Below are 27,430 nucleotides of genomic sequence, written 5' to 3'. Positions count from 1 at the left end.
GTTCGCATTTCTCTGGAGTTTACCTTACCTTGTGCTGAACATGACAGTCGTTGTAGAAAATTCATTCAAACATATTTCACATGAAACATTTTAATATTTTCATTGATATTAGGAAAATAGAAGTAGCAAAGACGCTGGAATTTTTAAGAAAGTGCGATCTTCTTTTATGCACGCAGATCGTAAGTATGAAGATAGATAGCAAGTGAAGTAACTTTCATGTGTGTGATAGAGCAGACGAAATCTTAAGGGAAACACCCCCTCAACGTTCAATGTCTTACTTTAAAAAAATCCGTTTTTGTCTCTTAATTTCTCTTAAATATAAAAAACTGAAATAGATATAGAGCGAAAGCGGACAAAACGTCTATTTCTACGAGCCCAAAGGCAATGCATGATTAATTTGATGATCATATTTAATGAACATACCCAAGTTCAGAAGTTTCTTTATACTCAGCATTGATTATATCCATAAGTATGGAGAGGAAAACATGTATTTGTGATTAAAAGAACATAATTTTATAATTGTATTTTTGATATCTTGACAGAAACATGAACAATTATGAGAAGTTTGAGGAAAATCGTGAACCAGAACCTGCCCCAGAATTAAGAGTAACATCAGAATATGCTGGGAATCAAGACAGTACTGGTGATGTACAAATCAAAGTGGAGGACAACACAGCAAGTGACGGACGGCTTCAAATTTATAAATCTGAAGCAAAAGATGACGTTGATTATGTGGAGGATCCTGGGTCAAAAGAAATTCCCAAGACTGGAATTGAGTAAGATGGATGCTCTTTGTGTGGAGAGAAATGAATAAAAATAAGCATGAAATTAGAAAAAGATATAGAAACATAAAAAATGTTTTATTTTCTTAGGAGATATAATTGCAGTGTATATTAATGCTTAAACTAAGATCATATTCCAGACATTATTAAAACACTTTTAACTTGAAATCTTAAAAAGAATAGGATATCATAGTTTGATATAATTTATGTTTCATTTACTTATGGTCTTTTTCACAGCATGATGATTTAATTATATGTGTTTGAATTTTTTAGGGGATTGCAGTGGATTGTAAAAAGTGTGCTTGAACACATTGCCTTCAGACTCATCACTGTTGTCCTGATTCTTTTGGACTTCATTTTTGTTATTGTGGAATTAGCAGACAATGATTGCAACAGTAACAAAGGGAAAGGGACTTTAGAACTTTTATCCCATATTCTGATCAGCTACTTCATGCTAGAAGTATTTTTCAGAATCTTTTACCAAGGGTATACATATTTATATACATTGTACACTAAAAAGTTCATGAAAAAAAAAATTAAAAAATAGAAAATACAGATTAGTAAAATGTAAATGCATATACATTTAATATAAATTTAAAGAGGATAAACCAAATATATGCATAATTGTGTTGTTAAAGATTGTTTCATCATGACTGGCTTACAATGTTCATACATTAGAATATATCATCATACACAAAGCTTTTTCTTTCAGAAAACAGTTGCTCACAGAATGCCGAGTTTTGGAAATGATTGATATTGCTGTTGTGACTGTTTCCTTTGTGGTAGATGTGGTGTTTCTGATTGTGGCAGAGGGAATGTCATGTGCTACCAATTATTCCAAGCAAGTCAAACATATGATTGCATGCATGCATAAATTTTGATTAATTTAGATCTGTAGAATTATGACTTTTCACACGTAATTACTGATTTAGATACCAATACTTTCTTTCCACTGAGAAATTAAACTGATCTGCTGATTCTCTGATGATGTTAATCATTGAATTATTCCATTTTATGTCCATTATTGCTTAACAATCAGCAAACAGTGCATGCACTCTTTGATTTTTTATGTAACCTCAGCTATTTCTATATGATAGATATGAGAGGTTTATTATTCAAGTTCAAATGTAATTCATTTTGATGTTCATGCAACTTATAAATAGTTTAATACAAGGATTTATGTAATGTACCGTTACGAGTAGGAATCAACTTTATCCAATAACATTTTGGTTGCTTTATAACGTATAGTCATTTGATTACCGTTACATTCACAAACAGTTGAATTTTTCTGGTATTTTTATTCCTTAAAAATTGATAATTTGGCTAGAGATACATTTACACATATCTATAAAATGTTGATGCATTAAAATGGATATAATTTATATTGAACAGGTTGCTTATAATAGGTCGTTTTGTGAGAATCATAAGAGTTGGAAGAATAATTTTCCTAATGATACAACAAAAGCGGCATATAGCCACTGCTTCCAGGAGAATTGTTTCCCAAAACAAAAGAAGATATCAGAGAGATGGATTCGATCTTGACCTTTGCTATATAACTGGTTAGTATGGAAAAGCATGAAAAAGGTTTCAGCATGTTGTTGAAATAAATACTGTATCTTGGTCTGTAATTGGTTGCTCTATATTAAAATTAATTCAAAACATGATCAAGGCATTTAAAGCAGCGAGTTATCATGGTTATATTTTGGCCCCCTAGGGCAGTAGTGATTGGGGGTTGTGTTCCTAATACTGATATACATATGTGAATTGGATTTTTGCTAACTCTGCAGCAGTCTACCAGTTTGTCTGTCAAGTGGCAGCTAGAGGTCACCATTAATCTTTCTAATGCATGTATGCATAAAAGATTGTGAACTTTTGCAGATCAGCTTATAAAAAGGTTCATGCAGGTTTGAATGATTCATACTGATAAATCTGTGTTGGTCTGATTATGATTTTGGGGTCAGAGGTCAGGAAAACATTGACTGATTAATAAATGAAAATGCTTTCCAGGTTTTAAAATAATTTCTTTCATGTAACCTATTTGTGTTTTTGCATGATGAAATACTTGAATGTTTCATATTGTGATAAGTATCAATTCTTTTTTACTATTTTCAGAGCGTGTGATTGCCATGTCTTTCCCATCGACCGGAATGATGGCTATGTATCGAAACAGTGTAAATGTAAGAAATTCATTTATTTCCCTCCAACGTGTATGTTTCAAAATTATATATTCTGATAGGATTTATTAGATATATGTATGTATATCATATACTATGTCAAATTAATATCAAATCCACACCCAACAATCAACTTTTTTTGTACCAGGTACAATGCTAGTATATAAATATGCATTAGGAAATGTAAATTTAGCCACAAATGAATTGATATTTTTTTCTGAAAGTGAAAAACCACAGGTACACATACATGTAACATTCAACTGAGGTACAAAACCAGACTGTAATTATCATTTCTCATGTCTCCATCTCTACATGTGTGATTTGTATGGCACTAGAAGTTAACTTGAAGGATTTTAATTTTGCAGGAAGTTGCAAGGTTCTTTAATACAAAACATAAAGATCACTACAGGATATATAACCTATGCAGTAAGTGTAATGTACAGTTGTCATATACATGTATCTCTTTAAGCTAGCTATGCCATACTTCAACAAATGCTTTCATTGTATAAATCGAACATTTTTACAGGTGAGCGAGATTACGATGAGTCGCTGTTCAACAATTGCGTAGAGAGAGTGTTTATAGATGACCACAATGTCCCACGACTTAGGTAAGAACTACATGAGGGATATAATTATGGATTAAATTAGCAGAGTAATTGTCAAAGAATAAAATAAACAGAATGAAGTTGATATGTAACCTACCAGCATCAAGTTAAAAGTTTTAAACTTGATTTATTCTCAATACAATATCCTGGTAAGGGGTTTAGTGCCTTTTCCCATTATTTCGCCTACATCCATGTTTGAACGGAAAGTACATGTACCTGTTACTAAGAAAAGATGCAGGTACCTGTCACAATAGGTATCATCATGTTGTCTGTAACCACTGATTTGTCATAAATTAAGGAAACCCCAGAAAAAGGCAATGCAATAATTGTGTAAGTGTAAATAGAGTATAGTGTTACTGAAGACACTCGATTATATTGAGTGTGCTCATTCTCAGAATTAAGGTAGTCCTATACTCGGCACTAAATGGGCTCAATCATTAAAAGCTTAGCTTTAAATGGTAGATATACATTCTAGCAATAGATATACAAAAGAAAATATGCATGTTTACATGCTAGTTTGTTGGTTATCACCTCTCAGACGGGTGTACCCCCTGGCGAAAATTATTGACAATAATGAAATTTGCCAGACGTCCGTTTTTCCTAAAAATAATTACCAATTTTGGGAAAATTAGAACTGAACATACAAAATAGAGTATAAATATTTATTTAAGCCATATCTCATCAATAATTTTGCGCAAATTTTTGTAAGTAAGTACGCTTTATGGACCTGATGTATCAAAATAGAATACAAAAAATGCAATGCTCGTATCGCGTTTGGTAATTTTTTTTACTATTTTATGGACTCAAACTTAAATTCATGGTGTTTATTCTATAGATTGACATCTTAGAAAAAAGATTTGGTAAAATAAATTATATGTTGACGGATTACTTTTCACGCTATAAGCGCTAAACCAAGTAGACCCTGACGAAAAAATCCAAAAAAATCCCATTTTGCTACAGTTTTCTGCCTAGATCTGTCAACAATGTTAGATATCATTTAAACATTAATTAATTGACAATTGATTAAATTCGAAATAGCTTCTGTTTCTAAATTTAAACCGGTTTTAGTAAAAGAAAAAGAAAATTTCGGGGGGTGGGGGCATCAAAACAAAGAAGATATAAGCATACCTGAGATCATGGTTAATCAGAAACTTCGTTTTTCATTTTACTTTAACAGAATCGAGTTTCTCAACATTAATCATTTCTATCTCTCATAGAATACATATATTACCGTTCTAATTGCTTATTACTGCCATTGTTTACAACAGCGATGTAGAGCAAAATCAATACCGGGTATCTAAAACGCTTTGTAAAAGTCGAACCAATATTGTAAAATCCGTATTATGACGTAGTGCGATACTCGGACTACTTTAAACAAGAGAATTTGAAAAAAAATTCCAGCAGATTAGATGCATGTAAGTTAAACTCTGTATTCTTAATATCATAATTCAGTGAAAAGAAGATAAAATTACTACTTGATGGAATTGATCCAGCAACTGCAAAATCAAAAAGACCTATACATTACTACTAGGCCACTTACCTATATAACATTTTCATACTGATAGGATGTTTTTTCAATATATATGGTTATATAAATAATTGTATTAGAAAAGTCACTTATGAAATATTTGTCTAATTTTCAGTACAAAGATCATAAACCAAAAATAATTCACCCTTAAGGTGTTCTACAATACCAGGTCCTGTAGAACATAATTTTAATCAAAATTTTTGGGGTTTAAAGTATGTGGTTCAAATAGTCAAATACCCAACTTTTAATTGCATATTTATTATTCTCATATATCTCTAGTAAAACCTGAATATTTTAATGATGTCATGTAAAATATATAATTTAGATCTTTTCAACATGGTAATTGTGTAATTTGCATTTCTTTAGTAAGTATATTTTAACTAAATATTATAAAATATTGAAAATGTCTGAAGTTTACAAATTCCCCAAATGTAGCGGAATTGTAAACTAAGTGCACAATACGTCTTTACATGGTGTAAGTTGTAAAATTCTTCAACATTCTAATTAATATGTGACTGTTATAGAATTAAAATGTATTTTAATGTTTGAAACTTTCTCTCTGGAACACAGATTTGCAGCTCAATAGGTATTATGGATGAATTAGTCTTGTCAGTGTTATTTATTTCTGCTTGTGATTTGATTCTCTCTAACAGTATCTATAATACACATAGATAGAGACTTTCTGATGTTGTCCACATTTTCTGTTAATTTTCACTGAATTTCAGTTATTGGCACATTAACATTATGATCTTGATTCAGATTTATGTATCTTTATATTGTGTGTGTGGTTTTTTTTTTATTTTCCTTACATGTATATTCAAAGGATAAAATGCTTTCTTTGGTGATTCATGCAGGATATGAAGGTAGCAATGTTGCATAGAAAATGTGGAACCCGCATGATTACGTAACCCACATTAGTGGGTTATGTAATTTTTTTTCTGCAATGAGAGCTACCTTCATAACCCGCATGAATCATCAAAAAAGCCATTTTATTGTTTATATTTACATTTTTCTTTTAACAAATTAATTAAATGATCATAAAGAGTAACTTATGAAAGTAACTAATTTATTATTTACAATAATTTTGTTTAGATAAAAGAAAAACTAGCCAAATCTCTATGAGAATTTTAGTCTGACATTAATTATCATGATTATTTGGTGCAGTCTGTGATTTTTCTTAAATTGCTGAATGTTTCGACCGATCAATAAACTTTTTAGTTAGCTTCTGGGTTGGTAGATGTAAATATGGTGCATTTAAAGATCCTTTAAATTTAATTTTTAAATGATTACCCTTGATTTCTACTCATTTTACAGTTTGTTATATGTACATCAAAAAGTTTATTAAATGTTTACAGTATAGGTACATCCTAATTTACCAAAATGTTTCTTAATTGGCTTGCATGTTTTCAATTACATGTAACAATATGCTAGTTTACAATTAAGTACTTCTGCCTTTCTTAAAAACATTTGAATTAAATTTTTAAAAGCTGGAGTTTCTCTTGAAAAGAGGGCTCTTATAAATGCAGGCCTGTTATTCTGTATTTTTGGAAATACAATGTAGACATAAATGATAATTTTTATCAGACTGTACGAACCTTTTTGTGATTTACTATTTCAAGCTAGTGCATGATTCACAGCTAGATCGAGACCAGTGGTTGTTAATTTGATGTGAATGATTGTCAGCATAAACAAGATATATATACAACAAATTCAGATTTTAAATATATTGATGCTTTTTAATGCTTTTTAGATGTTTTAATTATCCTTCAATATTATAATTTTTATACATACATTGTATATTCAAAGTTTTCATCTTTTATTATTTCTTTATTTATGTAAATAGATTTGATATTTATTATTGAATTTAATTTTAAGGCTTCCTAAAACAAGGGGCAAAGATGTTTATTTGTCAGTCAGTTGGTTTATTACAGTAATAGAAGAATTAGTAATAGCAAAAAAGTTTAACTGCAATATATTCCTCAAGAAATTTTTGGGACCAATTAGGTTTTCTTCGCCCAAAAAATGAACATTTAAAATGTTGACACTTTTCTTAGGGAGATGATAGATTTTTGTGCCAATGTTGAGGAGTGGATGGAAAAAGATAAACAGAACGTTATTGCCATCCACTGTAAGGGAGGCAAGGGTCGGACTGGCACCATGATCTGCACCTGGCTTGTGCACTGTGGGGTGTTTGAAGAAGCAAAGGTAAGTGGTGTGGATCCAGTGGTTTTAGGTAGCATATACCACATGAAGGCACCTGAAACTTAATTAATATGTCATAGTCAAATCGATCATTGGGTCAAAATTCCTCTGTGTTTCGATCTACATAGAGAGTACGTGTGTTTTTTATTCGCTTTGGCTGCATGTACATTACATGTATGGTGAAAGCATTTAAAGTTGGGGTCAATATTTGTGGATTGTAAAATTTCTTTAGGTCAGATGCAATGTAATTTTGTTGGTTTGCTCTTTTGTACCGTACAATGAATAAATGAATTTCTGTTGAGAATGCTAAATCATTGGAGATGATAATTCATGGGTAGGGGTTGCCCTTGAAATCAACAAAAATCGAGTAGCCACAAATAATAATGAATCCACAGTATTAAACTTCATGGTAAAATTTGAGGTGCTTTAGCGTGTCTCACCACTTCAATTACTACAGTATGTACATGTACTACATTTACACAGGTATATATTCATGTAATGTCTGAATTTCAATGAACAGGAAAGTTTGGATTATTTTGGAGATAGAAGAACGGACCTCTCTGTTGGAAAAACCTTTCAGGGTGTTGAAACTCCAAGTCAGGTAGGAAAGATAAAATGATGTACGTTTGAATTGTCATACGGAGAAAGAGAGAAACAGAAAATGAATTAAAGATCATATACAGAATATGTGGAACCTTGCAAACCTTCATTTTCAGTAAAATCTGTGTCACAAGGTTTATTTCAATTTGAAAAAGCACGACCAGTTTCTGTATGTAGCATATAAGATATACATGTACTATAATATTACATATTACTAGGATTGTGAAATTGCATATACATGTACAATCTTTTATTGCATGACCACAGAGCAGATATGTTGGATACTACGAGAGAGTGAAGAAAGATTTAGGAGGACATTTACCCCCTGAAACCAAAAAAAGAATTACATCTGTTAAGATTGAAGGACTTGAGGGTCAGTATCTAATTATTGCTTATATGCAATATGCTGTATCATATTCTCTTTTTATCTTAACCAGGCAAAATTAATACCGGTATCTGGTTTGAATTAACTGTATTTAAACATACATAAATATCATAAAAGTTGAAAATTGAAAAAAAATACAGTTTAGTAAATGAACAAGTGGGTTGTTTTGCCAGGTGTTGGAAATGGTGATGGAAGTGACTTATCAATGGAAATTCGATTGGATGGATTATTGATCTATGAATGTAAATTTGGAGATAACATCAACTGTCAGGTAAGTAAACCATATTATAGAAAGAGGGAAGTCCCTGACTAGTCACAGTATGTCCATATAATGATACAGACAGAGGCTGTACTGATCAAATTTGGAATTTTTGAAGTTATGAGTATTAATATGCATGGTGTTTGATTCCAGGTTACAAAGTACACAGATACACACACTGTAGTGGCCAACCTTCAAAATAGCCCTGTCATTTTTGACGACGTTAAAATCCGATTCTTTTCAACAGCTGTGAGTATAACAAAAAATTCTTCATGAAGTTAATTAAAAATTTCTGGGTATGTTTATTTTATTAAAGAAATTTAATTGAACATTTAGATTTAAATATTTGAATACAGCATTTTCATTAGATTTTATACATTATCATATATTTAAAACCACTGACATGATTTTTCATTGTATGATCATTTACATATGTATTTATTTCCTTTATAGAAAAACATTCCCCAGATTTATGATCATTGTGCATTCTTCTTCTGGTTTCACACCTATTTTATTGCCGACAACAAGTGAGTTTTACTTTCTAGCTAAAGCAGCTAGTAAATGAATACCTGCTCTATACATTTATTATATACCCATCAATTTTCCCTTGTAGATACTGTCAATTTTACAAAGTGTGATAAAATTTGCCGGATCACCACTCTGTGGGGTTCCAATTCTGTATCACCACTCTCTGAAACTGATGACGTAGTACCCATTAAACAATGTCTGTATTTTTAATAAGCACATTTAAGAGTTCGTTTCAAAATAGCTTTGTTATATAAGTAAACATCATAAGATTGATTTTGAAAAGATAGTTTTGTAATTGAAACTTTTAAATAGAAAAGGGTATCTTTACTACTATATTAAAATAATAGACTCAATTTTTTTAGCTTTAATACCAATTAATCGTAAGAGTACTGTCTTTTGTTTTATATATTCTAAACATCATTGGTACTTGAAGATTACCAATTTGATTTTATTTTTTCTCAATCAAGCTTCGCTAATTAATAATCAACGAAAATTCCTTAAAAAAAATCCGGAAATCATCTGAATTTTTTGGATTTTACAATTTTGCGCATGTGCATTACATTCACGGTAAATCACGGAAGGCTCTTTATTTTATGTTTCCACAATATCACATTTGCATGGATAAACTCAGAGACGATAAAACAAATGCGTATAAATTTTCATTAGAATTTTTTTTCTGTTCATCAAAGAAAATACGGGAGATAACTCTAACACAGTGCATTTACTATAAAAAAAATCCCGAGAGTTTTGATTGTCAACAAGGTGTGTAAAAAACGTTGTTGAAGAAATGTTGAATTCTGCAATTATGAAATTAAACTTTTCGAAGAAAGGTATTTACAGCTTCAACATGGTTTGTTATGAACAATTTGACTGTTATTTTCAATGCAACTTTATTAATTTTCTCCAAAATCGTTTTGGAGCGATTCTGCAATTTTCTGCTACATTACAGTACGGGTATATGGGAGGCAGACACAGATTACATTATTCCAACTCAGCAGAATGTAGTGAAATTAATAGCATTATTGTAGGCTTAAAGCTTGGTAATGCAAATGTCAACAATATACGGTGTGTCAATGTATCTATTTCGTAAATGTCCAATATCATATGCTATGTCAACCCGTGCACGCACGGGTCAAAATCTAGTATAATAAATTTATCATTATAACAGTAACTTAATTGATTAAAAGAGTTGGATCCCGTCTTGTTGCCAGGCGTGAATCATAAAAACAAAGTAGACGCTTGACGTCTCATTTGACCTGATGATCCGCACCTGGCAACTCAAAGTGATCCGACCCTTTGGATCATTTAGTTCCTGTTATAATGATATATTAGTACCAGTAAATGTTTTTAAATTAACATAAACAATGAAATTAAAAGTTAATGTATCAAGTTTTAACAACTGTGTGTTTATTTAAACCCATTACGCACACCCCCCCCCCCCCCCATTTCTTTTATGCACATGCACAAATCATGATCTGACCAGTTTAATGCAATTTGTATATATTGTGCAAGTGAATATACACGTAAGCATTCTTTGAATTTTTTGAAAATGTCTTCAAACACTGTGGGCGTGCTTAATTTTTCAATAAGGTGTACACTGTGTACACTTTTATAAATCAATTACCGGTAAGTGCAGTGGTGTAGTATTTGGTCTGGGTGTACACTTTTCTACACCAAGTCAGGGGAATGTGTTGTTGGGTGCAGCACTGAAACCAATATGGCGCATGAATGCTAGGATTAGACACTTCACAAATGATTTTTGGTATTACAACAGATTAGAAGTCACATACAAGATATCGTACGTTGACAGTGATTACATTTGAAATATGTTTATTTTATTGCATTTATATTAGGAAAAAGCCCCAGATCGTGGCTGAATACGAAATCCTTTGCTAAAACTGCATCCTTGTCTGCCACATGTACCGTTTTTTTTCGAAAATTAGGTCGATACGGTTTATTGGGCGAAGGAGGCCGTTTTTAGCCAAAAAATAAAAAAAAGTATAAATAGGTCGATTTCTAAGAAATGGTCGAAAAATTACCGCTAGTTCTAATGAATAAATGGTTTAAACCAATAACGTTATCATATAGTAACCTTTAATCTTATTTCACAGTTTTAAACAAAAGGGAAATAAAATGTATTTCTTGAAAACATCGTAAGAAAATGTCTGAAATTGCATCAAAATTTTCAAACCAATTAATTCAGTACGGCCGGTTTTAATCTAAGATCGGTATATTAACTTACCTACACTACACAATTTAAGCACACGTACTCGTTATCCAATACAAAACGTGTACACTCAGCTGAGCTAAATCAAGTGTGCCCATAGTGTACAAGGAGCTTAGTACAGCTGACTGATGATACTATGCCTGACTTTTTTGCAGACTTTACCTACAGCGAGATGAAATTGACAATCCTCACAAGAAAAAGGCAAAAGCTGTGTTCAAAGAAGATTTTGCTGTGGAGCTCAAGTTTGAGGATGTTAATGAATAAATATTTTTTACAGAAGCATTTGTACAAGCTAGCTCATTAAAATGTAGAACAAATATTTCTCAATGTTCATAGATATAATTAGCTCATATATGAACTGAAGCAAGAGTATTATTGGTTTGACTTTGTAAATTATATCATGTCAATTCTTGTTTATCTTTTGTGTCACAAAGAAAATACTACACCTGTGATATGTACTCAGCTGATTCAAACAACTCTCTGAGATTATCTATAGTACTTAGTACACATTTCTGTTTCTTTAATAATACTCATAGAATTAATGATAGGTGAACAAAAGTGTTTTTTAAAAATGTGCATGTGGATATGTAATGCAACTGTGATACAAAGAAACTTATTGGTCAAAATACCTCATAATTATATATCACACGTTCAAGGTTCAGTCACCTCCATAAAGGAATCTGGATTGTGTGCAATTAAGGAATGATAAGTCATTTTATTTTGGAAATACCATTATCACCAAGGCAAAATATTATACTCAATTGATAAGGTAAATCTTATACTTATTTAAGTATGTACACCACATTTTTATTTTAGATACTACATTTATACATTTTTGATAGTTTAAGATTTTAAATAATGAATTTCTAAAACACAATTTAATTAATCAAAATAGTCATTTAATAAGTGTACATGTATGATGTATAAATTTTGATGTGTGCCAAAACGTATCCGTATGACGTTATATTTAAATTTGTTAGTTAAGAACCCAATTTGTCTTATTTTTCTGTACTAAAAGATAATTTTTAAAAAATAAAAAAAAGTCTTGAATTAATGACTATAAAACTGGACTTGAATTGGTAATTAAGGCTTATTTACAAACTAGTTTGCAATCATTTTCTAGTTATCTTTTACTTTATTTTACAATTTTTTTTATATCCAAAAAAAATGAAATGAGAAATTTGAAGGTCCACATCTTGTGAAGACAATGTTTATTATTAGTTTTATGTTAAAGGCATGTTATAACATATTGTTCAACATAGTGATACAGAAAGTGGATAGATCGACATACAGTTATTCTACCTGGCATATCCATACAAGTCTGAAGAGTTTTAAGACTTGATAAAGCGTGGAATGTGAATGCATGAATATATGTTGGTAGGAGTCATTATAATTATAAGTCATGGTGTTATCATTGTTTTGTGGTTTTCAAAAATACATTAAAACCAGCTTAAAAAGTTTCAGTACATGTATTATATTTAGTTTGGCTGATTTCTCTTCTTATATTGTTGTAAATTATTAACAAATTATGACCATATACCGGTATATTAGATATATCAAATTCATATGCTTTAATTGATTAATTACTAAATATTTGTTCATTTACCTATACTGATTATCTAACTTGTAGACAAAGATAATAGTAATTTAAATAGACCGATGATTTCTGTATTAACTAAGGCAATTTTTTTTTTACAAACAAGTATTAAATAAAGTGATCGATACAAAAAATGTACATTTATGCACAATAAAATACTATACAGAAGTAGAAAATGTAACAACATGTATTGAATATTCATAAATATGTATATATATACACAATAAAGTAAAGTATTTTGCATTTGATCTTGTGCTCGTTACTTAACCTATCACATCCAAAATGTACCACCATCGTAAGGTATACAAAGTATAAGCATCAGTTTCATAAGTTTGATGCAGACGTGGATATCGTTTTTAGGGTGTTGTCATTGTACCTATCTTTATTTTTTCTGGTTGAGGCTCGCACAGTTTGTAGACATCAAGCTATACATTGTAATTTCTTTCGATGCTTGTAATTTTGGTGATTTCATAATTAAATATATTTACACCATACAAGTTAACCATGAATAAATTAATAAATTTATTTCCTTAATAATAAAATAATTAGTCGTATATATCAGGATTAATGGTAAAACAGACTACTAAAATTGTACACAATATGGGATCTTCTCCGTCTTGACAAGTTTAATTTTATAATTGCCGTTAATTGATGACTACATTATATTTTACACTCCATTTTTTTATGATCATTTGTGTGGTTACCTGGATTTTTTATGTTGTACTTCAGAATAACTTGAACTGCTGTGGTTATCTTCCAACTTGTCGAATTCGTTAACAACGACAATATTACGACAAAACAGGTAAATAGCAACAAAATAACAGCAAATACAATGTGCATATTGTACAGGAAGATTGCAGATTTGACAGAAAAAATTACATGAGCAAAACGCGTTGGACAGAAGTATTAATTGAAAAAGATTACGTGGTGCACATATTAATTCTTGAAAGACACACTGTCAGTGGTTTAATTGTCTGACGTCAGAAGCTGCCCGCGCGTGTCCTCATTGGCGGACAATGTCACAGAGAATCGACGTTAACGCCTGCTGGAGTTTCCACATATCGCATCGTTTCCTTGATTCTGTAGAGTTAACATCACGAGGTTCACGTTGAACTTAAATGGCCGTTCCTGTCGCAGACTGGTCACTTTGGTAAGAATCTAGCATGATCAGTTTTGCTGGTGATGTCGTCTGATACTGCAACGAAACAAGCGTAACAGTCGGTGTAGCCTTTTACATTTGTGAGAAACATCAGCTTAACATAGTTTACAGGAATATACAATAATTTTATATCAGTGATAAAACTAAAGCTTGCAAGATTATTGAAAATAACATATAGAGACATATACTAGAAATTGTATATGATATCACAAACACACCCCTTTGTTCTCTTGAGCTCCAGCTAACAGGTTTGGGCGAAGTGGCGTCTCTTCCCCAGAATATATGTTTTCCACTGCTTGTGGTTCCTTTTTACCATTCAACTTCTTTCCAAGTTCACCAAGTAAAGTTTTTGCCTTCTGAAATAACCATAGTAATGTAGATATGCACAATATTGTTACAATACGGGTATAAAAAGTATAACAAGTAAATTTTTCTGAGAGATATAGAAATGGGTTCTAATTTGTTACTTTGAGCTTGTAGCTTTGCTTCCGGATTCTTTTTTGAATAAGATATTCAAATACTGACGTCATCATTGCGATTATCAGTCCACCAATCAGGATGTGGAACATCCCTGATACGTTACTGAGGGTAAGCGACCTTTTCTTCCCTCCATCCTGAATAGAAGAGCAAAGTATTGATATACCTATCAAAATACGCGTCTGTCGATATTTAATGGGAGAGATCTAATGCTATTAGTGCCTATTACCCACGAGACTAAGTCAAGCAAACTAATTTCTTTTACAATATTTTGCGAAGTAAATTTGAATAAGTGCGTTAAAATGAAGAAAGCACCTGTGCCGTTGCTGCGCCACACCGGCCCTTCTCCACCCACCACCTGGTCTCCAGGCGCAGCAGCTCTCCCAGCTCCCGAAGCCTTAGCACTTCTAAATTCAACCTCTTTCTGCCAACAAAAAAAAACCAAACAAACAAATAAATAAAATTTTAAAAAAACCAAATAGAATATTTTTTAACCTTATAGGGTTACATCATCTACGAGGATTATAACACAAATAGAGAAATGCTATTTTATTATATATTTGTAGTTTTTTTTCATACTAACGTATGAAATGATACATACCCAAGTTCCTCCCTTCTCTTTCTGTTGATAGCTATACCATAGTCGATGTTATTTATGAGTCCTCCGGTTGGCATAGTTTTACAAGGTTTCTGTTGACTGAGATATTCATTAAACACCCCCTCAAGGATGAAGGCATACTTTCCCTTTTCCTCTATTACTTTCTGGTAGCCTTTCTCATTGCTCTCCATCAGGTAAGGGGGCATTACGCTCCACATCTGCTCGTATGTCGTCACCTTCGATTTCTGGAGTGGAAAATGCAAATTATCAAAAATGATATTTCATATAACAAACTAGAGGTTAATAAGAACCTGAATTGGTAAGGTTTTTTTCTTCATTCAATTGCAAACAAAAATACCGATGCAAGCATGCTTACAGAAGAAAATTTTCCTGTAACTATTATAATTACCCCTTAAAATAAACAAAGGAAAATTCAACAAAAATGTGGGATACCTTAAAACATTTGGAAGATATACATATATTGAAAATATTTACTACTAAGTACTTGTCCAGTTTTATGTGTAAATTACATGTATATATTGATTAAAGTCTGGTTAAAATTGATTTCATTATAAATTTATATTCTTAGATTAAAGGTAAAATCTGAGATCTGAGAATTGTTGGTTATAAAACATTGGTTTCAGCCATTTATTTTAGTTGGTCTTCAATATAAACCAGGAAACAAACAAAAGAAAATTAACTAGACTCGCACCCTGAAGAAATCCTCGGACGACCCGCCTTGTACGGTGCCGTATTTGACCTTGGTTTGAGATACAAGGTCATCAACGTTTCTTATTTTGAAATCCATGCTTTCCACTGTGAGGAACGCCGCCAGGTTGGCGGTGTAGGACGCCACCAGAATGAGCGTGAAGAACCACCATGCACTCTCCGCGCACCTCCCAGAGAAAGACCTGCATCAATTCTTATTTTCATAGTTAAAAAAAAAACATCTAAGACACAATATAAAACAGCGATATATTTAGTAATAAGATAAAATTTCCGAAAATAACCTTGGTGATATGTCCGACCCTTGCTGCATCAGGGCACCCAGCGTACTCCACAGGGAATTGGACATGCTAAACTCGCTTGATGGACCTTCTTCGGAGTTCTGGGACCACTCAAATGGACTAAACCGACCAATCAGAAACAGAATAACACTCGTCGTCAGAAAACCGATAGCAATACACAACCAAACGTTTTTGTGAAGGGGTTCTTTAAAGGAGAACATTCCGGGTTTTCTTTTGTCTGGTTTGTAGATCATTAGGCTCAGCCCTGTTCTCATGAAAGGCTTGGTAAAATCTACAATCTTCTGGCGTTCCTTTGTTATTGTAATTGGAGCAATAGCCAGATCTGCCTCCTACAGGATGGTAAATGCATTTGTCGTTTAATTAGTCTAAAATTTGCTTTTGCCGAACGATAAAAATGGGGTTCTAACAGTTTTCTTACTAGTCAATATTATGTCTTTTATAAAATTTTATATTCTTGATATTTAAAATTTGGAAGTCATTAACAAATCCTTAATGAACAATATGGCGTCTTGACTTACGTCATCCACAAGTTTCCTGATCATGTTACCGTAGGTTTTATTCTCCTGTGGATATATCTTAAACGGCCGTCTGAAAACATTGGACTGATTCAGAAGTTTAATCAAGTCTACGATGTATCCTTCCGCTGTGCCGTTGGGCGTCATTTTAAAAAACGGATCCTCCTTGATGTAACATTAAACAGGTTAAACATGTTCCATTATATAAATAGTGCCTGTTTGGGAGGGAACAGTTGAAATTGACACCCCGAGAAAACCATTGTCAACCGACGCGAAGCGGAGGTTGACAATGGTTTTCTCGGGGTGTCAATTTCAACTGTTATCCTCCCAAACAGGCACTATCTATTTTGTTATACTGAATGTCTTAATTTTTAAGAAAATTTTACTGCTTTTATATAGGAATAACGTGAATTCTACAGCGAACCGTACGCGCATAATTTTCGCGCATGTAACATTTTTTAATGTTACCCGTTGCTAAGTGCGTTACTAACGCTGAGGGTAATAGAAAATATTATTAACTGCGTCTTAACCAATCAGATTTCAGTATTTAACATGAAAGTATAACAATATATAAATAGTGCCTGTTTGAGAGGGTAACAGTTCAAATTGACACCCCGAGGAAACCATTGTCAACCAACGCGAAGCGGAGGTTGACAATGGTTATCGAGGGGTGTCAATTTCAACTGTTATCCTCCCAAACAGGCACTATTTATTTTATTATACTGAATGTCTCAATTTTAGAAAAATTTTATATTGCTTTTATATAGAAATGACGTGAATTCTACGGCGAACCGTACGCGCACAATTTACGCGCATGTAACAATTCGTTGTGTTACCCGTTGCTAAGTGTGTTGCATACGCTGAGAGTAATAGAACGGATTATCAACTGCGTCTTACGCTTAAGGAAAGCATTTCCAATGATCAAATGAAATTTGAGAGTCATTTGTAAAGTTATAAACAAGACACAGGGCTCACAATTCTTTGTCATATAAACAGGGCTCGTATTCTTTTTTTGTTTACATAGGTTCAATATATCTTAGTAAAAAATCTTCTTCAAGCTTATCTGTCTATCTTCTTATCCATTTTAAGCATAAATAAACAGTTTCTAACGTTTAACACATTCATTTTAGGTCTAAAATTGGAATTTTCACTTCAACATTCAAAATGTAAACAAAAGCTTCGTTTACATAGCAAAGAATGGCAAGCTCTGTACCTTGCTTATAACTCAACGAATGACACTCAAATTTTGGTTGCCTATTAAAAATGACTTCCAAAGCATTGTAAACATTAAAATTGGAGGGAAATTTTTTTTAACCAAAATCGTGACCATGCCCCTTTAATAAAAAACTTTTTAAAAAGCATACATTCTTCTGTTTTAAATTTAATACAACGAGGTGAGTTTATTTTGTGTGTAGAGGGTTTTTCTTTTAAATGAATGACGAGGAAGACATACATGTGCAACTTTTACGGAAAAACAACCCTCCAAAAACCCCACAAACAAGCCCCCCGCCCCCTCCCCCAAAAACCCCCAACCAGGTAAACATTACATTTACAGTACTGAGTTTAATACTTACTTCGATTGTTACAATGATAAGGGGCCCATTATCTGAGTTAGTCGTTTCCGTTTCGTTGTTTCTCTGCAACTGTATACCTGACGCCGATGTCCAATTTCCAATCTAATAAAAAAAATCCTCGGCATTAGACATGACAAGTGTACGTCTTACAACCTTTACAGATTTTGACAATACATACGAAGGTCCAGAAAAATTTAACCGGGGGGGGGGGGGGGGGGAGGGCGTATACAATGTATACGAAAGACGAATAGGGCCACGTAAATAAATGTTTTTATCTCGTAATTACGAGAAAATATCTCGTTATTACGAGTTAATTATCTCGTTATTACAAGGGAGCGAAAAGATCTCGTTATTACGAGTTCATTATCTCGTAATTGCGAAAAAGACCTCGTTATTACGAGAAAAGATCTCGTAATTACGAAAAAATAGCTCGTTATTAACGAGAAAAGATCTCGTTATTACGAGAAAAGATCTATATAAAATGGTGCTTTTCTGAATAGACCTCTACGTTATGATTCTTTTGTGTAGTCCGTGATTTTTCTTAGGTTGCGAAGGTTTCGACCAATTGATAACTGTTTAGAACTCAATCGTGTAGATTTCAGCCCTTAAAAATTGTCTGATGATTAAAACCATTCACCTTTTCGTTCATCTTTGCTAACGAATGTTTCAGTGAAGTATTATTTCCTCTATTTCTTTCGGACACATATCCCTATAGAAACAGCCAAACTGAAATCTACAATTTACACAACTCTTAAAAAATTATCGATTGGTCGAACCCTACAGCGACCTAAGAAAAATCACGGACTGTACGATAGAATCATGATGATGTTAGACTCAGTCTCACAGGAGACGGTTTGGCTGTTTCTTTTAGCTAACGTACTTATATACAATAACAGTAATTTAGTGAATTTTACTAACTTTTCATAATCAATTTATTAATTACTTAAAAGAAAGATGTTCATATAAACAATTAAATGCTTTCTTTGATGATTCATGCGGGTTATGAAGGTAGTGACATTGAAGAAAAAATACATAACCCGCGTTAGCAGGTTATGTAATTTTTTCTGCAATGATCATATCCGGAATGAATCACTAAACAAAGCATTTTATTAAATGAATACAATTGATTTTTTTAAGATATAGAAGGAAAATACCGGTACATCTATATTTTAAATTAAAGAATGATAAGTGCCTTTTAGGTATAAAATCATGTATATTTCACCAATGAGTTTTAAGTGTAAATGTTTTTATCATGAAGTTTCCGTGTAATTGCGGTTAGCCCGGTAGCATGCCATTCGGCTTTCTACTAAAATACTTTCACGAACGTATCTTGTATTTGATTTGTATTGTAACTGTAAATTGTAAGGTAAACGTTCGTAAAATCTATATGGTGAATTCAGGGGAAAGCTGACAATTCGTTACACTCGCTCAAGTTTACGTTGAATTAAAATGTCACGGTGTGAAATTCAATCTTTCAGACTATTTTTAATTATTGTGTAAATTATGTTTTTCGGACTTTGTGTTAATTGTTACAAAAACTTTTCATCTATTTCGACAACTGTTTTATAAACGTTATAAATTCCGCGCAGCATTAATCCCACCTGAGGCACAATCAGTGATGGACAGCTAATCTTTTAATTGACTTCTGTTTATGTTTATTGACACTTAAGCTTCTTTCATCTTATTAATCCTTTTATGTACATGCTGCTAAAATGTCCAGAGTTTCTCAATAGCTGTTTGATAATTGATTTACTTACATCTGTACTGCTTATGTTAATCCTTCATTGTGTTGTTCCATTGTTTATTATATATTATTCTGAATTGTAAATTATAGTCAGTTGGAATCAGACCTTCGGTGCTGATACATACCAAACTCACGTAAAAGTATATTTCATGTAAAGTCTATATAAAAGTCTGAATCTAAAACGCGTGTTGGCTTGTAAGAGGTTTTATGAGGCTGGGTCCAACAATAAGAGAATCAGCTCACGGTTGGCCCAGTGTTAGTCCTGTACGGGAGAGAGAGCGCCCCGTAATAAAAACTCCAAAACGAGACAAAAAGTTCAACAAGATGTATTTAAGTTGATGAAAAACACGGTACATGGTATTCCAATATAAAACGATTCTCGGAGTTCCGATATAACAACTTAATAACGTGCGGATGTTCCAGCACGGAGAGTTCGATATAATTCTGTAAACAAAATCGACACTAACGTGCGGAAATCCAGCACATCTATCCCGATATCACACGTAATCCACTAACGTGCGGGATTCCAGCAAAGTTAGCCCAGCATAACACTCTCTGTCCTAACTTGCGGGGTTCCAGCACAGTTAGCCCAACATAGCACACTACATGCTAACGTGCGGGGTTCCAGCACAGTTAGCCCAACATAACACACTCTATGCTAACGTGCGGGGTTCCAGCACAGTTAGCCCAACATAACACACTCTATGCTAACGTGCGGGGTTCCAGCACAGTTAGCCCAACCGTACTCCAAAAGATCTTAAACCATTCTCTTTTTTTTTTGAAAGGCATTGCTCTTTTTTATCGATAACAAAGATATGGTAGTGACATGCCAGAAAAATAAACATTCACACATATATCTATTTCGCACTTCTATTGTCCAACAATTATTTTATTTGCCTGGCGATTAAGTTTAGAAGATATCAAAGACTAGTGTCGATGGGATTACCATTTTGGTAACATGAAAGAATCTCGGACTTTTTTTTTTTTTTTTTTTTTTTTTTTTTTACTAATGTCACGTACGTTTATCTAACCGAGAAAAATATCAAACTTGTGTTATCATAGCAGCTAGTACATTTTAAATCTAAAACCCGTTACATTCAAAGTTTAATATCAAAGATTTCTAAACTTAACTATAACAATCTCTCTCAGACTGTTATAAATAAGTTTAGAAATCTTTGATTTCAAACTTTTAATGTAATATATAGTCATTTTGAAGACAGTAAAACAATCGAAAATAAAGCTATGCAATTTAGTATACCTCTTTCAAAGGTGACCGGAAACCAAATTTAAACAATCTTAGGCCATAATCTTTTCTGTATCCTTTGTCGTCAAATGCAATTTCCCCAGAGATTCCTTCAAATTTCATCTAAAAAAATACAATAATGACTGCGCATAATACCAGAAACTAAACTTAATATAAATAAACACATATTACGAGCATTACAGGCACGTAGCATCGATTTTGAAAGTGGGAAATCTTGACAAGCAAAATAAAAAAAATAAAAAAAAATAAAAATGAAAAGGCAGTTTCCCAAAATCTTCAAAATCTTAATTCCTGGCTCTCATTTCTATTCCAATTTTTTACATACTCCCAAAAAAGTGGGGGGGGGGGGGCATCTCCATGATAATTAAATTTTTACTATGTAAATTTAAGAAAATTATTTGGTGCGAGAAAAAGTGGGGGGCCAGCCCCCCCCCCCCCCCCTGGCCCCCCTGATGCTACGTGCCTGCATTAGAATATTGCCCAACAATATAGAAATTCAATGTACTTGTTTAAGCGTTTTGAGCAGCAGGTGCCCTGTTGCGTCCGTGCATAGGTTGTCGTGACAGTACCGACACCTCCTGATGATTCCTTGCCGGGGCCTCAGGCTGTTCTCGATACTGTGGAGGGCGTGGGAAAGAAGAGCCACGCCATCCATAAAAAGAGCCGCTTCTATCTAAGGAAAAAAAAAAAAAAAAAAAGAAAAGATAATACGGTGGATTTGTAATTTACATAAATTGTTGGTTCACTTTTATTCTGAATAATATAAGTTGATCGTTATTTTATAAGATTGTCAATGAAATTATTAATCGAAAAACTATTATATACTAAACCGGCATGTAGATTAAAAAAAAAACATATAAAAATAACGTTTTAAAAACATATTTATCATGTATGTATGTCGAAATATTACCGACATAGTGTAATTCTGTTCAACAGTGTTCTTTTTTTTAAGTTCTTTGGTGACAGCAACATCCCAATGCTTTTTTGTCAGGAATTTGAATCCAGTTATATTAACTCCACCGTGCAAAAATTTTTCATTTAAAAATTCTTCGTATTCCCCAATATTCTGGAAAAAATAAAGTTAAAATAAGAGATTCTGTTTTGCAATTTAAAATGTGCTTAAAATATTTTGAATGAAACAAATCAATATGACCTTTCACTTATTGGTAAATACATGATAACTGTATACTTACAAAACCACCAATGATGATATGATAACCGTTTCTGTTCATTCCAGAATCAATCATCTGTTTAAAAAGATGAATTTAACCTGGAACACATCTTTATCATGTATTCTATGAAATGTAAATAAAAGTGTTCTATTCTTACATAACTTTAATTCATACAGAATCTTTTTTCTTACCATTTTCATTACACGTGTTGTTGCAGATTTCGTCCCAAAATCCAGGATGAAAACTTTCTGTCGGACGGTGGCGTCTCTGCGGTCCATGTGGTAAAGATCCGAGTACACGAGGTGGTCGGCGTCCGACATCCGGTGGTACGACAACCGGAAACTCCCGAAATGTTTCCAGTAAAGCATGGCTAATTCTTCCATCCTCATCAAACCTAGAACAGCAGAATGTATAGGCTATATTGATAGAGGACGATGGTCACGACTGATATTGAACGAATAATGTCGAGTTAATAAAATTACAAACCTTTCACTCAGTTGATGTCAAATTCGATCAATTTCGATTACCATTCAATATTATTATACTTTCATGTTAAATACTGAAATCTTATGGTTTAGACGCAGTTGATAATCCGTTCTATCAACCTCAGCGTTAACAACACACTTAGCAACGGGTAACACAACGGATTGTTATATGCACGTAAATTATGCGCGTACGGTTCGCCGTAGAATTCACGTAAAGCAGTAAAAATTCTCTAAAATTAAGACATTCAGTATATTAATAAGGAATCATTCTTTGTATTATGAAAATCCAATAAAGCCCGAAGGGCTTTATGATAGATTTGATCACACCCCGACCGAAATTATCATCTCATAATATTCAAAGAATGATTCCTTATTACTTATATTTATATAATTTTAAGCCATCGTACGGTTATATATTTAAATATTAATAAGCAAATCCCGCTGGCGCCTCGATTTGGCGTCATTTGTATTATGGGTTATATAGTACAAAATCGATACGTAGTGTTATCCCAGGCAAAGACATTGGAAAATGTAAATATAAATGAATAGTGTCTGTTTGGGAGGATAACAGTTGAAGTTGACACCCCTCGAAAACCACTGTCAACCTCCCCTTCGCGTCAGTTGACAATGGTTTCCTCGGGTGTCAATTTCAATTATTAAACTTTCATGTTAAATACTGAAATCTGATTGGTTTAGACGCAGTTGATAATCCATTCTATTACCCTCAGCGTTAGCAACACACTTAGCAACGGGTAACACAACGAATTGTTACATGCGCGTAAATTGTGCGCGTACGGATCGCCGTAGAATTCACGTCATTTCTATATAAAAGCAGTAAAAATATTCTCTAAAATTAAGACATTAAGTATTATATCCCAAATAGTGCCTGTTTAGGAAGATAACAGTTGAAATTGACACCCCTCGAAAACCATTGTCAACCTCTTCTTCGCGTCGGTTGACGATGGTTTCCTCGGGGTGCCTATTTTAACTGTTATCCTCCCAAACAGGCACTATTTATATACTATTACCCTCCCAAACAGGCACTATTTATATAATCCTGTAGTCAACAAACATGAATTTAATTCAAAGATTTAGATGGTGCTATCAACACTGAAAAATGTAGAGAAAACAAACCTTCATTGCTATCATATATGAAGTAAACTCTTTTCCAATCATTGAATATGATATAGTCCACAATAGCCGGGATATAAGACGGTGTCATGAAAATGGTGGAGCTGTTGTCTTGGCGATGAACACGAGGACCAGTTGATACTATAAATGGTAAATCCAGAGTCGGACCAAAGCTGTTAATGACCTCCATGGTTTGTTTTGTCGCCATGGTGACTACGGCTATGGTTTCTTTTAGTTGTTTACATACTACAAGAGTTTTGATTTTAAAAAAAGAGAATCGTTACTATTATCAGTTATTAAAGATGAAAAATATTGATGAAAACTTGACAACTCTTAGTCTACACTTACCCACTTGACTGACATTGTAGTTGTCGCTTATGTTAGTTCGAACGATAGTGTCAAACAGGAAGATTTTCTTGGAACAATTGGTAATTCCGTTTTCACAGTCGCTGCCGCTAGCGTTGGAGATTTTTAGGGCCGTCTTTATGCCACTGTCGAGGTCTACGGGAACCCGGGAGTCTAAGATGAATCCTCAAGTAAAAGAAAATATACAATGAACTTTCAAAAGCAACTCCCTTTTTTGGAGTTCTTGTTACGGTTTTAAGACAAAAGAGTATGAGGAATTGTACTTGGTTTTTAGAAATTATAATAGGACAAACTGGATGTTAATCACATTAATGTTTCTTCTTCTGGAAGAATAAACAATCGATATGTGATTCGTAGATAGACTTTCAAAACAGAATATAAATTATAGATGTGTATTTCAAATAAAATTTCTTTACATTTATATCAGCCTTTTAGATGTGGCAGTTATGAACATCAAATGATTGAGAAAAAATGGGATGGGCTAGGGTTGGATGGGAAAGGCTACAGCCTTTTTTTTTGGAATACAAATGAATTTTCTGAAAAAATTGGAAAGAGGACGCAGTGAATATCTAGATCAGTTTTCGTAAAAATGTGAATATTTTGATTTTGTCAATCAATATTTATGTTTCCTCTCTATTGTCTTGGACGACTAAAACCACAACAAATGCCTACAGTGATAACACTCATACCAGGAATGACAATCAGCCAATTATTGGCTCTTCAATTACCCCCACATGTTCTAATTCATAAATGCGCAATGTCCAATGTCCAATTTTTCACTTTATTTTTCCATGATTCATAATTGCAAAATATTTTTTTAATTGTATATCAGCTATTGTGAAAAGCATTGAATTATATATTACTTAGAATTGTTAATATTAACTTCTTTAGTACGACAATCTGAAACTACTATCGAATGACAATTTCTGTCAGAGTAATGAATAATTGTAACCTCCAAGATTTCTTATCCTGGTGTCTGGTTTTTCTAGCTTTTTGATAACGTTATTCTCGATGGAATTCTTCGTGAATATCTGTTTGATACGCTCTTCCCTGACAGCCAACAGAAATACCAAAATACTCCGAGTTTTATCTTGTGATTGTGAGAACTAGTCATTTTTGTCGGGTAATAACTAAAACTTTTATTGTGTGAGAGAATCAGTTCAACACAACTTCCATTAGCACCTAGATGGAGAGCTGTAAATTATTTATGTCCCCGGAATGCGGATGAAATATCAGATACTGCCAAATTTATTGTTTTACATGTATTCCTGAAAAAGATATTTTCAGTTAAACTATTTTTAATGATTGTGGATTGAATTGGTGATTGTTTACAAAATTGCAGAGTTTTATGCCAGTAATTAACCACCCCCCCCCCCCTCAAAAAAAAAACAACGATAAAATTAAATAAAAAACGAACTTATACATTGCATCAGTCAGACGGCGACTTTTTCCTGTATAATTGAATGTACCGTAAAAAAAAATTGAAAAATGATTCAAGTTTCTGCAGTTAAAGTGGATATTTACCCTTGGGACCTTCTGTCATAAATCAGTAAAACTGGTCAAAATCTAATTAGAATTACTTTTTGCACATTAACTACTTGCACTTGGTACTTTGTGACTGTTCAGAGACATGGAGTACTTTTTGGAGGACACCAATCGTCGAGCAGTCTCATTCTAGCAGTTCTGATCAATAACTAAACAACTACGCCATCAGGGTTTGATGAGATATATGAGCTAGTTGAATTTGTAAATATATCTCTAGAATTATATGAAACAAGATCAGAGAGAGAATTGTCTTTTATAATTATTTCATTTTTCAAAACAATGATAAAGTTTTCATAAATCACTTTGGAAGCATAGCGCTTCTCAATAAAACTTTTCGTTACTAACACATGTAGGACTCTTTTTCATCATACCTGACGAAAGGACGACTGAACTAATGGTTATCTTTTTTTTTGGGGGGGGGGGGGAAGGGGGTAGTACATAAAAATATTTTAAAACAAAAACTAGCCATGCCGACCATTGGTTAATTGACCTGGTCAATGACTACAAATTATCTTCATATATTGAATTTACTTCTAGTAGTTTTTTTTTCATCTTGGTATAATATATACGTCCACACAAATATTTTAAGATTAAAGTGATGACGTACCTAAATATAAGTACGAGATATAGAATAAAACGCTTTGATTGTCGTTTTACAAAATGGAATGCAAATTTTTAAAGTTGAATGGTTTACATACCGACATTTACCGTTATGGTGGCTGGATGGACAAAAGAATAGGGAATTCCTAGAAACGTCAGGTATATTCCAACAAAACAGAGAGACGGATGTAGATCCATTCTTGTAAAAGGTCCAGTAAATATTTCCCGATTTCAAAGGTAAATCCCATTCTTATGCATGCCCATAATATCCTCAAAATTAGATTATTGAAGTGTGAAACACAGAAAAAGGCCACAGACTCATTTATATTTCATAATGACAAATTCGATAGTTTCTAAATACTGGAGTTTGGTTTTGCTGTTTTAATTGAATCAGCAGTGAACAGCAGAATGATTATGAACGACTCCTGGAAAAAGAGAGGTGCAATAATTATGAAAACAGACCAGCATTACTGCTCCGATGGGACAGCGGCAATCCAGAGAGGGATATGTGCGGATTCCGTGTCGGCGTTTGCTATAGGTCTCCAATCAAATTGTCTATTGATGCCAAAGCTGAGAGTTGTTAAAGCAAAGATTGAGTCAACTAAATAAGTCCTGTGTCATGGAGAAATTAATGGAGAAGTAACTTTGTTTTTGGAGAAGTAACTTTGGTTTTTTCAAAAGGCTATTCATTAATATAAGTGCTTTCTTTTCTTTCTTGAAAGCGATTGCAGCAGGTTCTTCAGTTAAAATCAATTTGGGTTTTGTATTTCAGCTGTATCGTAAATCTGAATTAATAATTCTGAAAATCGTATACTTTCTGCCATATACTGTAGTCGGGAGGGGTACTAGTATAGGGATATAAGGAGTTATGTTTGTGAAGGTTTG

At 33.0% G+C, this 27,430-nt stretch overlaps 2 protein-coding genes across 2 annotated transcripts; one reads left to right on the top strand and one right to left on the bottom strand.

Moving 5' to 3' along the window:
* Positions 1-26: 26 nt before the first annotated feature.
* On the top strand, positions 27-13,133 carry LOC128157241 (phosphatidylinositol 3,4,5-trisphosphate 3-phosphatase TPTE2-like). Its single transcript, XM_052819699.1, has 15 exons — positions 27-179; positions 543-776; positions 1,056-1,268; positions 1,495-1,623; positions 2,175-2,341; positions 2,895-2,959; positions 3,322-3,382; positions 3,483-3,564; positions 7,144-7,294; positions 7,812-7,892; positions 8,159-8,264; positions 8,450-8,547; positions 8,689-8,784; positions 8,989-9,062; positions 11,446-13,133. Exons 2-15 carry the CDS (start codon positions 547-549, stop codon positions 11,552-11,554), a joined length of 1,662 nt encoding a protein of 553 aa, XP_052675659.1. The 5' UTR covers positions 27-179; positions 543-546; the 3' UTR covers positions 11,555-13,133.
* Positions 12,462-27,028, bottom strand: LOC128157239 (glutamate receptor-like). Its single transcript, XM_052819698.1, has 17 exons — positions 26,644-27,028; positions 24,383-24,565; positions 24,038-24,280; positions 22,610-22,812; positions 22,440-22,493; positions 22,157-22,312; positions 21,752-21,919; positions 21,241-21,348; positions 18,239-18,340; positions 16,668-16,829; positions 16,132-16,478; positions 15,834-16,032; positions 15,125-15,366; positions 14,839-14,947; positions 14,514-14,660; positions 14,265-14,402; positions 12,462-14,082 (listed from the first exon to the last, which is right to left on the bottom strand). Exons 1-17 carry the CDS (start codon positions 26,741-26,743, stop codon positions 14,002-14,004), a joined length of 2,742 nt encoding a protein of 913 aa, XP_052675658.1. The 5' UTR covers positions 26,744-27,028; the 3' UTR covers positions 12,462-14,001.
* Between the last annotated feature and the right edge of the window lie 402 nt (positions 27,029-27,430).

Source organism: Crassostrea angulata, chromosome 7 (assembly GCF_025612915.1).
Source record: "Crassostrea angulata isolate pt1a10 chromosome 7, ASM2561291v2, whole genome shotgun sequence".
In the NCBI taxonomy this organism is placed as follows: Eukaryota; Metazoa; Mollusca; class Bivalvia; order Ostreida; family Ostreidae; genus Magallana; species Magallana angulata.
This window is presented reverse-complemented; position numbering and strand designations above follow the sequence as displayed.

What these genes read in the sequence shown, in the direction of transcription:
- LOC128157241 (XM_052819699.1), top strand. Translation starts at nt 547, where the DNA reads ATGAACAATTATGAGAAGTTTGAGGAAAATCGTGAACCAGAACCTGCC. An exon ending in TCCGATTCTTTTCAACAGCT is followed by an intron (nt 8,785 to 8,988) that starts GTGAGTATAACA and finishes TTTCCTTTATAG; the next exon opens with AAAAACATTCCCCAGATTTA. An exon ending in TATTTTATTGCCGACAACAA is followed by an intron (nt 9,063 to 11,445) that starts GTGAGTTTTACT and finishes ACTTTTTTGCAG; the next exon opens with ACTTTACCTACAGCGAGATG.
- LOC128157239 (XM_052819698.1), bottom strand. Translation starts at nt 26,743, where the DNA reads ATGGATCTACATCCGTCTCTCTGTTTTGTTGGAATATACCTGACGTTT. An exon ending in CTACAATGTCAGTCAAGTGG is followed by an intron (nt 24,281 to 24,382) that starts GTAAGTGTAGAC and finishes AAACTCTTGTAG; the next exon opens with TATGTAAACAACTAAAAGAA. An exon ending in ATATCATCATTGGTGGTTTT is followed by an intron (nt 22,313 to 22,439) that starts GTAAGTATACAG and finishes TATTTTTTCCAG; the next exon opens with AATATTGGGGAATACGAAGA.